Raw genomic sequence first — 14,114 nt, forward strand, 5'->3', positions numbered from 1 at the left:
CTCTTATACAGAGGCTTTATGCTGGAAAATCCCATGCAGCAGGACTTAAAGTTCAGGAAATGTCCGCACACAATAGTCTAGCTACTTGATATCTTCTGGTGGAGTTCAGCGGGTTCAGCGTCTCAGAGGAACGCTGGTGGTAACACTGACCTAGAAACATGTGCTTGTGAGCAGGTCTCTCATGAGGGCTGAAACCAAATCTGTTTGTGGCTCGTAGGATAGACGAGGAAAGCAGACTACAAGAACGGTCTCCACATGCAGGATCGCATTAGAAAAACTTCTAATTTCAAAACCTATTTGAATCCCATAGACGAGAGTAATGACTTCACTGATTACGTAGCACACATTTTAAGGACGTGATTACATTCGTTCGGTTAGTAGTGAGCTCGCCCCCTTTTGCTCGCATCACACTCTCGAGGAGAGACGGGCCCGCGCCTGGGAGCTGTCCCAGGCAACATGGTGCTGAAACCGCAGCGAGAGCGAGCATCCTCCGGCTTTACTGATAACCATCATAAACAACTCGCGTTAGAGCTCCACCGCGCATTTCGTCGCATGAACCGCAAAGCTTTGGATGACCGAACAGGAGCCGCTTCGGTGTTTTAATTCAAAGGAAAGGCTATAGAGCAGATGACAAAACGACGGACTGTGGATGGCAAAAACATTTCCTCTTCGTTGACCGCGAATCTGCTTCTTTTCAGGACTGATTTTCGAGAGACATGTCTGACATCACACGGGACAGTAGTCGAAACTGCCTGGGGTTTTTTGCAACAAGGGTTGGGTGTTTAAGGAGATAGGCTGCCCTGTAGGCTACTAACAAGACGTTGGCACCTTATATATTTCAGAAGGGGACTTGTGCGGGATGCATTTGTAAACGGTCGGACCTGAAACATGAGATGATCGGAAAGGACAATTGCTGGCTAATTGTCAAGATTGGGGCTGGATTTCTTTGAACGCAAGACACTTTGCGTTCACATTTACACGATTACACGGTAGTCAGCTATTCGCATCTTTTGGAAGATGGTTAATGATCGCGGATAATGTGAATTGTAGAACCGAAATGAATATTTCATGGCTGGTCCAGTATGTGTGTGTGTGTGTGGTAGACTTGTTTAATTATTAGAAAAACCAAGGCTGCCATTTGTTTGGCTCTGCTGACGAATATCCTGCATTTCTGTTTTCCTCCTTTAATGAATATGTCATGGGCTGTTCGCGGGAATCCCCGACATTTTCCCGGTGTACTTGTCCGCAGGTTTATGTGAAAAATGTGTCTGTGGATATAAGGCCATTTGCTGTAGGTTACAATTTTAAAATCCCAGTAAACTGTTTTGTCAGGTAACCTAACACGTGCTTCACGTGGCAGCGTCTACATGAACTGGTTTTGCCCAAGTAAAAATTATGTTTATTATCATTTAATAAACATTAGGTTACCAAGACGCGTGTTAAACAGATCCTCAAGGTAACGACTGCACCTTACCACTTTTGACAGCTACTATAACATGTGCGTACAATCGTCATCTTCTCAGTGGAACACTGGCGCGAGCAATCGCTCTCAGAGTAACTGTTGAAAATAAACACGTTCTCTATATCCAAACGGTCACTTGGGGTGAGGGGGACTAGAAAACGGTGTTGCTCACGAGACTGACCCGGCTGCCCAGGTGATTCTTCCTCGCTGGAAACCAAACAGTAAGTTATGTTATGTGACCTGCCGGAGTCCAGTAACAGATAGCCCTAGCTCTTTTTAGGCCGTTTAAAACATAGACCGCCTTTCCATTATTTATAAGACGGGCACATGTTGTTGGCTATCGGTGTCATTGTATGGTGTTGGGGATTGTTGAGTCGCAGACCGATGCTGCGCCGCCAGGGCAAGCAGAAAGGCCGCTGTTGCGTCTTGTTCAGTGACCTGAAGGTTTTCCTACTCAGGCCACCGGCACCGTCGGCATCGCCACCTGCCTTCACACCCATGAACGAACTAAACGCGGAGGGCAATGCGACGAGCAGCGCCACGGAGAGCCACTCTTTAGCCAACGGACATTATCAGCCGGTAACAGGTGAGGCTTTGGACACACGAGGGCCCGAAGACTGGACTCACAGCGCTTTGGATCCGCCGAGGACGCTGGACTGTTGCAGCTCATCTGAGGATTGCTCTAAGGAGAAGCTGGACGAGAGGTTGTCTCTGAACAGCTGCACGGACAGTGGAGTCAGGACTCCGTTGTGTCGGATCTGTTTTCAGGGCCCAGAGCAGGTAGGGACTACACTTTGTGCATGCTGTGGCTAAGGCTGAATTGATGTATGGCTGTTTAATTCACATATTTGCTCAATCCAAAAAACTAAAACATAAAACACTCTGTAATTTAAAAAGTCTGGTGCCTTGTAAGTGATAAGTTCATTGCCATTTTTAGACCACTTTCAGTGCAATTACTGTCGAGAACATTACGCTGACACTCTGAAAACTGAAGTAGAGCAGCAATTATTGTGTCACTAAATGTATGAAAACAATGATGTTGTTATAATATTACTGTAAGAACATTTATAGAGCATGAATATCTCTATTCAGTGAGCTCAAAAAGTATTTAGGTAACATGCATTTTACTCGCATCACTCATCACTTCACTCATGTATGAATGTGAATGCATTACAGCAAGCCAGTAGCATTTACTTAAAAAAAAAAAAAAAAAAAAAAAAAACATAGTACAAGCACATTTTAAAGCAAACCATCTCCATAAAGGTTTTTAAAATGAAAAAAAAAACAGTTACTGTTCAAAACTAATGCAAATGCATTTGGACGTTTTCTTGGTAGACACTTAGTTGAAAATGTTCACAGTTAAATGGATAGTAACGTACACCCAAAATTGAAAATGTTGTTAGGTTCAAAACTATTACTTTCTTTCTTCTGCAGAACACAAAATAAGATATTTTGAAGAACTGTTTTTGTCCAAACAATGAAAGTCAGTGGGGTCCAAACAACAGTGCACCCCACTGACTTCCATCGAGTAAAGAATAAAAACGCACAGAGAGATTTTCTATATCTTTCTTTCTTTTTTGAGTTCCAGAGAAGAAGAACTGAATTACTTCATAGATAAAAAATCTGACTTCATATCACTGCATAGTTCTGTGAAAAGGTCATGATTTTTTCCCATTACACTTGATATTTTGTTATCCAAATGTGTCTGCGTACTGTATGTGAGATTCCGCATGATTGCTGCTGTTCTCGAAGTGATTTGTCCCCATAAATCTGACTGTTGCTCTGCCTCAGTGGTTTTATGACGGTGGCATTTATCCGCACAGCTAAGGTGATGTTTTCTAATGGAATGCACCACGTGACTGAAAGGTCAAAGGTTTGGACACAAAACATTCCTCAAAGATTGACAGCCATTAAGCAGAACATTATGACTAGCAAACGGACACTTTAATACTGCCCTTGTTTCATTTGTGTGTTTTGACTTAATATATTGCGAAATAGATACGAACCTAGTAAGTAATATCACTTATATTTCCTCTTCACAGGCTGATTTAGCCTGTAAATGCATGTGACATTATTTTCTCTTTCTCTCCCCCTTTCTATCTTTCTCTCTTTCAGTTGTTTCCTGTCTTTTTCCTTTTCACTTTCCCCACATCTCTTTCCTCTTTCCATTAATGTGGGCTGTGGCAGAGCTGTGTGGCTGCGGGCTGATGGATGGGGCTGTGAGTGTAATGAGAGCTGTGTAGAGAGCAGATGGGGCTGAGGAGATTCTCTCCGCTCTGACTGAGCTGTGTATATGTCTCCAATCCAGACACACACTCTCTCTCGTTCTCGCTCTCCTCTCCACTGTATGCTTTGACTTCCTCCAGCTGTCTCTCACTTTTTCTATCTTTGGGAACGCCAAGTAGTAGATAAGGAAGGTCTCCTGTTCCCCTAAAGCCAACAGGGCGGCGAGAAGGTTCCTTCTTTCGTGTACACAGAACATGCAGGAACAATTACATGCTTGAGAAAAGAAATAATAGTTTCTCCACTGTCCTCTTGCTTCCCCCCCCCCCCCCCCCCCCTTCACACACACCAACAAAACAACTGAGGAAAAAATGTCCTGGACCCCTTAAGGTTTTGTTTTAATCAGTGTGAAAACAAGAAATGGAGAGGGAGAGAATCATCACAAAACTCTTTTTCACACCCTGTTGTGAGGAGCCACATCATTTCACCTTCATTAGAGAGAATAATTGGGCAACCATGTTATTGGATATGACTCAGAAAGATTATAAATGATTAATTTACTGTAGCATTATTAAATTGTGTGAATTGGGTTCTTTTGCTTTGTACTTAGTTTAATCTTTATTCTACGATCACGGCCTAAATGCTTTTCTTACTTAGTATTTTTGTCTTGTTTGTAGTCCAAACATCTAAAAATTCCTAAAACAAGAAGTATTTACCAGACAAGCAAAAGTAGTTCTCTTTGGGAAGAAAAAACTCAAAATGAAGAGTTTTTGTAGCCTAGAAATCTAGACGCACCCTAGCGGCAGCAAATTTAATCTGCCCGCAAGTGTCGTCTAGGTCTAGGAACTCTCAATACCCTTCTGAGCTATATTCCTCACAATCTGGACGGGCCAATCACATCGTGTATAGAGTCGGCGGGCGGGGCCATAATGACGACGGCCAAGTTGCGTTTGCGTGCTTCTGTTGTCTAATAAACACAGAAACTGGCGAACGGCGGCGGTCTTTCGAATCAGCTTTGACTGCGATTCTGGAAGACTTGGAGTCAAGCTTTTCTTTTGAGAAAAGAACAAAGAACGGCACTGAAGTCATTCTTAAAAAGGGAAGATGTGTTCGGAGTTTAGCCGACCGGATACGGTGAATGTTTAATCTATCAACAAGCTCTGCTTCACCTTCGTTGCTCTGGTTGGTGGTAGCGCTATCCTATCATGTGCAGAGGGAGTTCGAAAGACAACCATTTATCCCGCCCCTCAGATTGAGCCCTGTCTATGGCTTGGCAGGCTAGAGTTTTTGCTTAAAATAAGAAAAATAATCTTAATTCAAATAGAAAACATGATTATTAGCTTACTTCATTGGCAAATTATTTAGCTTATTTTAAGCAAGAACTCTCTTCATTTTGAGTTATTTTTCCCCCAAAACAAGACAATCATTTTTACTTGTCTAGCAAATTTTTGTTAATGTAAGAAGTTTTTGATATTTTGACTAGAAACAAGACAAAAATATTAAGTAAGAAAAACAGGTAACACTTTAGAATAATGGTCTGTTATTAATAGATAAGGAAGAAATGCAGGACTAATGAGTAGCACTACATTAACACTTCAGCTACTACTATTATCTTATTATTATTATCTTATTTTTACTAATATAGAAACACGCTTAACTAGTCAGTAAGTAAAATTGAATTCAGGACTAAGATAGTTCCTTATTAGGTAATTAATAGTTACTGAATTAGACTGGTGTCAATAATAACTAATAGGTAACAAGGACAAATTATAAAGAATAACTAATTAATTACTAATCACAAAATTAACATGTCTGAGATGTGAGACATTTTCTTTGTTTACTTTCATTGTGGTCATAAAATGCATCACTAATTACTTCAGTGTTAACTAGGCATTATGCAGGAACTTTTGATCTGGACCATTATTTTAAAGTGGAAAACATTGTTAGATCACTAGTAGTTCTTAAAAATGATCCTTTGTTATTCTGAATAAAGTAATAAAATGCATCAATTACTCAAGTAACCAATCACTCTCAAGGACTACTGGTAATCTGGACCATTATTTCAAAAAGAAAAAACATAATTTCCACTTTTAAATAATGGTCCAGTAGCTCTTGCATAATGACTAGGTAACACTTAAGTAATTAGTGATGCATTTTATGACTTTATTCAGAGGAAAGAATATGATTAATTACATCTCAGACACACAATGATGTGATAATTGGTCAGTTAGTTAATAGTTATTAATGAGGCTAATCTCAGTCAGTAATTATTGATTACTTAATAAGGAACTATCTCCTAAATTCAATGTTACTTACTGATTAGTTCAACGTGTTTCTATATTAGTTAATAGTAGTAACTGAAGTGTTAATGTAGTGCTACTTCTTCCTGCATAGTTATCTATTTATAACGGACCATTATTCTAAAGTGTTACTGGAATTTTTTTTTGCAGCACTGTCCTTTTAACAAAAAAATTAACAAAAATGTGTCTGTCCATACAAAGCGGCTACCTCCCGCGAGCCAATACGGAAGTAATGTAAACTGTAATTCCTTAACTGGCCACTAGAGGCAGGCTCCTCCAGGGAGCAGAATCTCATTGAGCCCTATGTTAGTTATAAATTGTGGTTTTGGCCTATAAGGCTAATTTTGATCTTGATAACAACTGTGAGGGGGGTGAATTTTTTTTATAACTCATTCGTTTACCTTACATAAAGCCTTAAAGTTCTGCATAATTAAGGGTGTGGTTACAAGTGGATATCCATTTATCTGCCGTCTATAATCATTGCGTCACCTCAGTTCCTCGCACATCCCGCCTTTTTGCCCATTTTCTGTTATCCGGGAGTGACACGCGATGACTCGCTCACAAGATGGCAACGTTGTTGAAACGTTGATGGCAAGATGCCAGCTCGTCATACTTTAAGCTTGAACGGCTTATCGGAATCCTATGGGTGACGTCACGGACACTACATCCATATTTTTTTACAGTCTATGGTCCATACTGAACACAAAACTGCTGTGACATATGGTGAGTTAAAGTCCTCCAGGGAAGTTCGTAATTACGACATTTAAATCATTTTGGTCAGGATTATGTACCACACATGGGTACAAAAAATATAGCATAAAAAATATATATTATTTGCTTTTGAATCGATATTACATTGTAATTGCATACTGTAAAAATATAGTAGTCCAACTACTGCAAAAAGCCAAAAAAAGCCAACAAAAAAACATCTCAGGCAGTGAGAGATACATTCTGCCTGAGCATCAGGCATTCGTGTGGGGTCCGCAGCCTCAGGACTTTGTCCACATCACAGGCAATATCGTCTCTTGCCAGGCAAAGGGAAAAACCCTTGTGTGTCGGATCCAGCCTTGACAACACTGTCCGCACCTTGTTTTTTCTGGTCCTCATCATCTTCCTGACTCCTTTGCAGATTGTTTCCATTTATTGCTCATATCACCATTCAGTGCACCTTTGCCATCTGCATGTGCTCTCTGAACTGGTTTATTTTGCACAGTTGGTTTGATCACATTATTAGAAGTAAGTAAGTATTTTAGTAAGTATTTAAGAAGTAAGTATTTTGTGTAAATGATGACGACTGTGTTGTAGTTATTTTAACTTTTGCCTGCCTGTGTTTAGCATTTTGCAACACAAGTGCATCACAGTGTGATATGTTTTTTTTAGTGTGTCAGAATGTGTTTAGTTTTGCATAAATATTGCATGAGATTTGCAAATGGTGTCAAACTGCCTGAACTTGTTTAAGGTATTACAGAAAGAGTGATGTATTTGACAAATTGGTTTATGCTATTGAGAATTTGTTTCAGAGAATGGGGTTAGCAATTCAGAAAAACTGTAGTTATGAGAGGGATTTCATATTGTGAGCAAGGCTACCAAGTGTGACGTTTCAGAAGTAGAAATCAAGAAATTGACCAAATGCAATGGGCAATTTCTGCACGACTCTGCACTGCCAATTAGAATAGCAAAAATAGGGACTGCAGCATTGCTTAAACATTCCCTTTGTGTTTGGCCAAACAGTTGACCAAAATTATACAAGTATTTATTATGAGATCTAACAAGTATTTAAATGCATGGATGGGGTGGGTAGCTTTTCTTTATATCTTCCCATTCTTTCCTACTTTTCCATTTGCTCTCTCTCTCTCTCTCTCTCTCTCTCTCTCTCTCTCTCTCTCTCTCTCTCTCTCTCTCTCTGTCTCTCTCTCTCTCTTTCTCTCTCTCTCTCTCCCAGTGTGACCTGCATTAAAGGTCCCATTTTTTGATTGTTTTATTATTTTATAATGTTTCCTGTAGTGTACTTATATTGTTAGTATGGTTTTTACATCAAAAAATGTAATAATTTAGAAATAAAAGGCATTTTTTTCTATATTGATATTAGCCCTGTGGCTTGAATGCTCTGTTTCAAGAGGGCGTGTCTGCTGTGAGACTTCAGTGAAAACACCCACTGCTGTGATTGGCTGACATCTGCATTTGAAATGAGATTACGTGCGGAGGGGGTGTGGTTTAGTCAGGCATGAGCAGGAGCAGCTGCCGCACTGCCAGTCCAGAGAGGGAGAACTGGGGAAAGAATGCTGATAAAGTGTTATTGTTTTTGAGAGCGTAAGTTTTTGTTTGTATCTGAGAGCTCTGAATAAACACGAGTGAACTTTGACATCACGACTGATAAACTGAATCTATTCTCTACTATTTCTCTGAGCGGGCAAAGCAGAGGAAGGGGAGGAAGCCTTTCCTGGTATGACATCATAACAGGAGAATTCAGGATCAGCTCGCCTGAGCTCTCATTTTCTCAAAGGCAAAGAAAGACAGCCTGAACTCGTTTTACACCGAGCCAAATTTCTAGCCACTTGGGGACAATATTCAGGCTAGGGGAAAGGGGGCTCTGTTGAAAAACCTCATACAATTAAACTTTCATGCCATGGGACCTTATGTCATTCACACAAAACATGGAAACATAAAACATATAATTTACAGTGTTTATGAAAGTGACGTTATTATACATCAATGGTGAAATAGCTGAAATAGAAATATTTCTGAGTTATTTCAGATATCTCAATAGAAAATAGCTGCAACTGAAATAGTCAGCATGTCTCAAATTCCTGAATGCACAAGCAAAAGTGCATGTAGAACAGTCATGTTGTGTCTTTGTCACCCCATTATGACAGTCAATGACTCTACCAGAATAAAGCTATTATGTTACTTACAGCTAGGGTGATCTGGCAAAAGGGAACACTGGGACTTTTCTAAGCAGGCCATTCAACTTATAAGCTGTCACAATCCAGTTAACCACCAATTAATAAAATCATGTCTTGCCCTTGAACTTGGAAATACTGGATATGTTAGATAAGCTTGTTTAAACCACACTTGTCTTTACAATGTAAAACATAATTTTAGACATGCAAAGGAAAATGAGAAGGGGGGGGGGGGGGGGGGGTCAGACCTGGATTCGCGCAACCTTGGTTGACCATGAGTCTGAGTACCCATGGGTTGACATTGAGAGAGGCTGGGCAGAGAGTTCAGCCCAACCTCAGCAGATATACTGTTGCTACAGTAATTCGGACATTTCGACAAGAGCACAGGAAAAAAAAACAAAAAAACTACTTTTGTCTACTATCTGCAGTACAATATAGCCTACTATATGACCTCCATCACTACTATTTGATAGCATTGACTGTGTTCCATGTTCGAAACAATGTCTTGTGTGCTGTCCTGTGACATTTACAGTACCGTGTTTCGATTGATCTACAGGGTCGAGAACATAAAGGAGGAAGGGGCCGCAATATTCACAGAGAAACAAAAGAGAGCTGTCATAAATAGTTTTTGCCAATAATGTAATACATCTCTGAGAAATTCAGACAAACATCCTGCATGACCACACAGTTGTCAATAATGCCAATCAGATCCTTTTCTGTTAACACTGAAAGATGAAATATCTTTACCGAGTGCCATTTGAAAGAAATTCTGAAAGAGTAAAAGACCTACAGTATGAATATGTGGACGTAAGTAATGTACACTTCATTATTGTGCACTGCACACTGAATCTTTTTACATATTGTATCTTCTTTAAATGTGTTTTGCTAATTGATGTTGATCCAATCCCACATGAATTTATCTTCAAAGATGAGACTGGGTTTAACCTGACTGAAGTAAAAAGAAGAGGAAGAAACGTCATCAGCCACAGAGCTATTTTGATTGCCCCGGGCCAATGTGGAGGCAACATCATAATGTGTGCTGCAATCATGCAAAAATGGGGTCCTCCAACACGGCCCACATACTCGCATTTTTAGACAGACTTCACAACATTGTCACAGCAGAAGAACAAATGGATGCAGAGCAGATGAGGTACATTGTCATCTGGGACAATGTATCTTTCCCCCGATCTGCCAAAACTGGTTTCATGATCATCCACAATTTTCTCTCAATACTTTGGTCTGTGCAAGGATGGATTCACCATATGAGAAGATTCTTCACCTGTGATGTGGATGAAGTGCTATGGCCAGATCAAGCTAGACGAAGAGATGATGCTTAGGTGATTTTACCATTTAAAAAAAACAACAACAAAAAACACATAAATATATATAAAAGTATAAAGCCATGCTTTTGTTTTGTCTCCACAAATGTTTTTGTTTATGTAATTATTTATTAATAAATGTAATAAATTTGATTTTCAGTATAAAATGCAACCTTTAAAAATTGATGAATGAATCGAATGATTTTAGAATGCAGAGAGAAATAAATAATTTCATCAATATGCAGTTCTTGTCTTGTGTTTACTGTTTGATCAATATATTTGTACTTCATTTGTACTTCAAAAGAGAATATCATTAGAAAAGTAGAAATTTGACAAGTGTTTAAGATTGAGAACAGCAGTGTGTAAATGAATCAAGCTAAATCAGATTGTATGATGTGCATATGGTGTCAAAATTGGGTTTTGTTAAATTATTGTACAATTTTCAAGTGTTTCGTTAAAGGGGGGGTGAAATGCTGTTTCATGCATACTGATCTTTTTACACTGTTAAAGACTTGGAATCCCATACTAAACATAGACAAAGTTTCAAAAGTTAAGGTGGACGTTTGATGGGAGTATTTCTTTGTCAAAAATACTACTTCCGGTTAGTCATAAGTTTCGGCAAGTTTTTTGAGATCATGCGTCCCCATTGACGTTAATGGGGGCGGAATTTCCTTGTATGGGCCTTACGGACAATTCTACCGGAAGCGCGTGAGAGAGAGCGAGGGAGAGAGCGAAAGCAACAGCCTACGCCCATCAAAGCGGGGCTTGTAGGATGCTGGACAGGTGACAATTACACATAGCACATAACAATGTCACCAAAAAAGTGGGTTTTTGGTTGCCAGACCAAGACAGTCCTGCACAGATTCGCCAAAAACCCCGCGTTAAGGCAACAGTGGATGTAATTTGCTTTTCCGGATCAGCAACTGAGTTGCGCGAATGTTTATATCTGTTCGCTGCATTTCGGACTGTTTCATAAACAAGGCCCAGCTCGACGCCGAATTTTCCCAATCGCCTAATGCTGAAGGATGGAGCAGTCCCAACGTTAGAAGGGTGAGTGAGACTGCTTTTAGTCCGCTTACTGTCTACACAAACCACGCGTAAACACACAAACACACGTGCACAACTGCACTTCCCACATGTACACCTTCAAAGACAAAAATACGACGATATAATTCAAGTATAAATATGTAAATAACACAAGCCGCTAAGCATATTATATAGTTAGTGTATAACTTGTAACTTACCACATACAGACGTCCTGCTCTAGTCGTTTTTGCTGCTGCTCCTGTTCAACTGCAGCCTCTGGGTCTGATTCCGGATCATAGATGTATGGCTGTATCTGATTAAAAGCCATATTTTTATTTTGAATAAAGTTTTTTTCCGCTGTTAGGGATGACGCTCGACTCAACACACAGCGCGCTGCTGCACACGTCATTATTTAGCTCCGCTCACACGACACGCCCCCACCCGCTCGGCTTTTTTCGGAAAGACTCGGAACAGCGCATCTTTCTTATATAATTATTAAAAAAATAAAAACTTTTCGGAGATATGCAGGATGCAATGCTACTCTATAGGTACTCAAGATTGACATGACACTGACTGAAACTGAGTGTTTCACCCCCCCTTTAAGTTCTGCATGTTTTCGGATTTGTGAGTTGTGTTTTGACTAAATCTTTATTTGAAATTCTGCTTAAGCAATCATAAAAAACTAATATCTCTATATATCAACTAGTATATCCTTATTGTTGTGGTGTAAATGCATTGAAGTAATTTTCAGTCATTCTTGTAGATAAGCAGTCTTTTTGATTAGGGTACACAGAAAAATAGGGTGTCAAAATTGTACCTTTAGGGGTACAACATCTTGTCGCTGGGGCAGTACCCTTAAAAGGACAAGTTTGTAGCATTTTTACCACAAAAAGGTTCATAGTAGTAACTTAAGGTATGCATTTGTACTCAAAGGTACTAATATGTACCTTTTAGGAGTAAAAAAGGTACAAAGATGTCTTTTTAAGAGTACTGCCAAAGCGACAAGCTGTTGTAGCCCTAAAGGTACAATTTTGACACCCTATTTTTCTGTGTATACTGAGTACAGTTTTTGCCTTTTACTGCAGAAATAATTAAATGACCAGAATGAAAATCACAGTGTGATTTTTAGAAAATTGCCTACTATTGCAAAATAGCACGTTATATTTCATTAAGCTTGCATGATAAATATTTAGAGTTTTACAAGTGCACTTCATTAACTTATATCATGACTGTGAGACATGCCCCTTAAGCAGTACCGCCGCTGACCGCCTTGATGCCGTATGCATCATAACATTATGGGGGGGGAGGTGCTGAGAGAAAATTCTCGTGGTGCCCCCCTCAGCAGTTGGTGCCCTGGTGGGAGCGGCGGCACTGCCCTTAAGCATCTTTGATGCCTGATTAGTGTATTAATCTTGGACCATGTTTCTTTTTTGTAGTCTTTAAGTAATATTAAATCGGCAACAGTGTTGTTGATCATGTGGATTGCTTTTTATGTGATTCAGCTGTAGGTAATCACAACCGTGCAGTATCAGCAGTTCAATAAACAAGAATTACTGAGTGACTTATCAGTTAACCAGAATATTGCCAGTTACTTTTGCCATTACAGAGTCTCACATACATGGCGAGGTAAGGTGAGGTGTTAGGTGTGTCACAATATCAATACAATATCTATTTTTTTCATGTGTCATGTGCTTTGTATATTTATGCTCTGTCAGTGAAACTTCGAAAGCCAGCAGAATGAGCATGTGTTTTTTGATTGAATTGATTGAGTAAATCATTTGATGGTTCACTCTAAAAACCTTCTTAAAAACTACTCGATTGATTCCTGTATGAATCTGTGTTTTTGAACAAATATGTTTATTTATGCCGCATTCCAGGCAACCCATAACCCATGTTTTTCCAAACTTCTACCCATGAAAGTGCACTGGAACAGCAGTCAAACCCGTGACTTCCCACTAGTGAACTCGTACTAGATCGGTGTACTCCCAGATACGCGCTCTGACGTCATAGCCTGCGAAACAACAATGGCAGCCCCTACGGATGCAGTATTTAAAAAAGTCGTACACCGAATACATTTTAAAATATACAAATAATGTAAAATAAAAGGTATAACAGCTTTCCTTGCCTTATGCGCAGGATTCTCTCCTCTGTTTCCTTCAAATAAGCAAGGAGTAAGCACCTTTGGAGATAGAAGTAGGGGGATAATCCACGGTCATGCATTAAAGAATTTTAATGCACAATGTAGTGGTGAAGAACCACCCAACGCGAAGCGAAGCTTATACCTTGGTTATTAACAAGTTAAAGTTGTAACTGATGAATACAGTGTAATTTGTGACAGATGGGTTAAAATGGCGGTTATTTTGACGGTAAGTTACGACTCATTGCTTTTACTCTGTCCACTTTCAATGTTTTTATATGAATGAATGATCACATTTATTTAAATTCATTATTTAAAGAGCGAGACAGAGAACTGAAAAAGAAAGATCAGAGAGAGAGAGAGAGAGAGAGAGAGAGACAGAGAGAGAGAGAGATATGCGTGCGCAAGTTACCTGCTGCACTGCGTGCGTCTCTACTTTAAAGTCTACAGTCTAAAGTCCCCTTGTTGCTTAAGCATAGAGCTAACATAGGCATTCTTTAATGGATTTATTAAAATTATTTATGAATGACAAGCGACACTGACATTAAAAAGGCAATTTATTTAAACTAATCATAATATTTTATATTTTATATTTTATATTTTTATATTTATAATATTTTAATAATTATTTAATATGTTAAATAATTATGAAGAGAGTGAAATAAACCTGCCGTCTTTAACCACAGTTTAGGCTACTGTATATAAAGACACATTACATTTATTGAAATGCATTAAATTACATAATAA

At 39.2% G+C, this 14,114-nt stretch overlaps 1 protein-coding gene across 1 annotated transcript in view; it reads left to right on the forward strand.

Moving 5' to 3' along the window:
* Nucleotides 1-134: 134 nt before the first annotated feature.
* Nucleotides 135-14,114, forward strand: part of marchf4a (membrane-associated ring finger (C3HC4) 4a) — a 102,212-nt gene continuing 88,232 nt past the window's right edge. Inside the window, exon 1 of the mRNA XM_067441500.1 lies at nucleotides 135-2,242. Within this exon, the coding sequence (XP_067297601.1) occupies nucleotides 1,790-2,242 (453 nt within the window). The 5' untranslated portion in view covers nucleotides 135-1,789. The remainder of the gene's footprint in view (nucleotides 2,243-14,114) is intronic.

Source organism: Pseudorasbora parva, chromosome 4 (genome assembly GCF_024679245.1).
Source record: "Pseudorasbora parva isolate DD20220531a chromosome 4, ASM2467924v1, whole genome shotgun sequence".
NCBI classification, from domain to species: domain Eukaryota; kingdom Metazoa; phylum Chordata; class Actinopteri; order Cypriniformes; family Gobionidae; genus Pseudorasbora; species Pseudorasbora parva.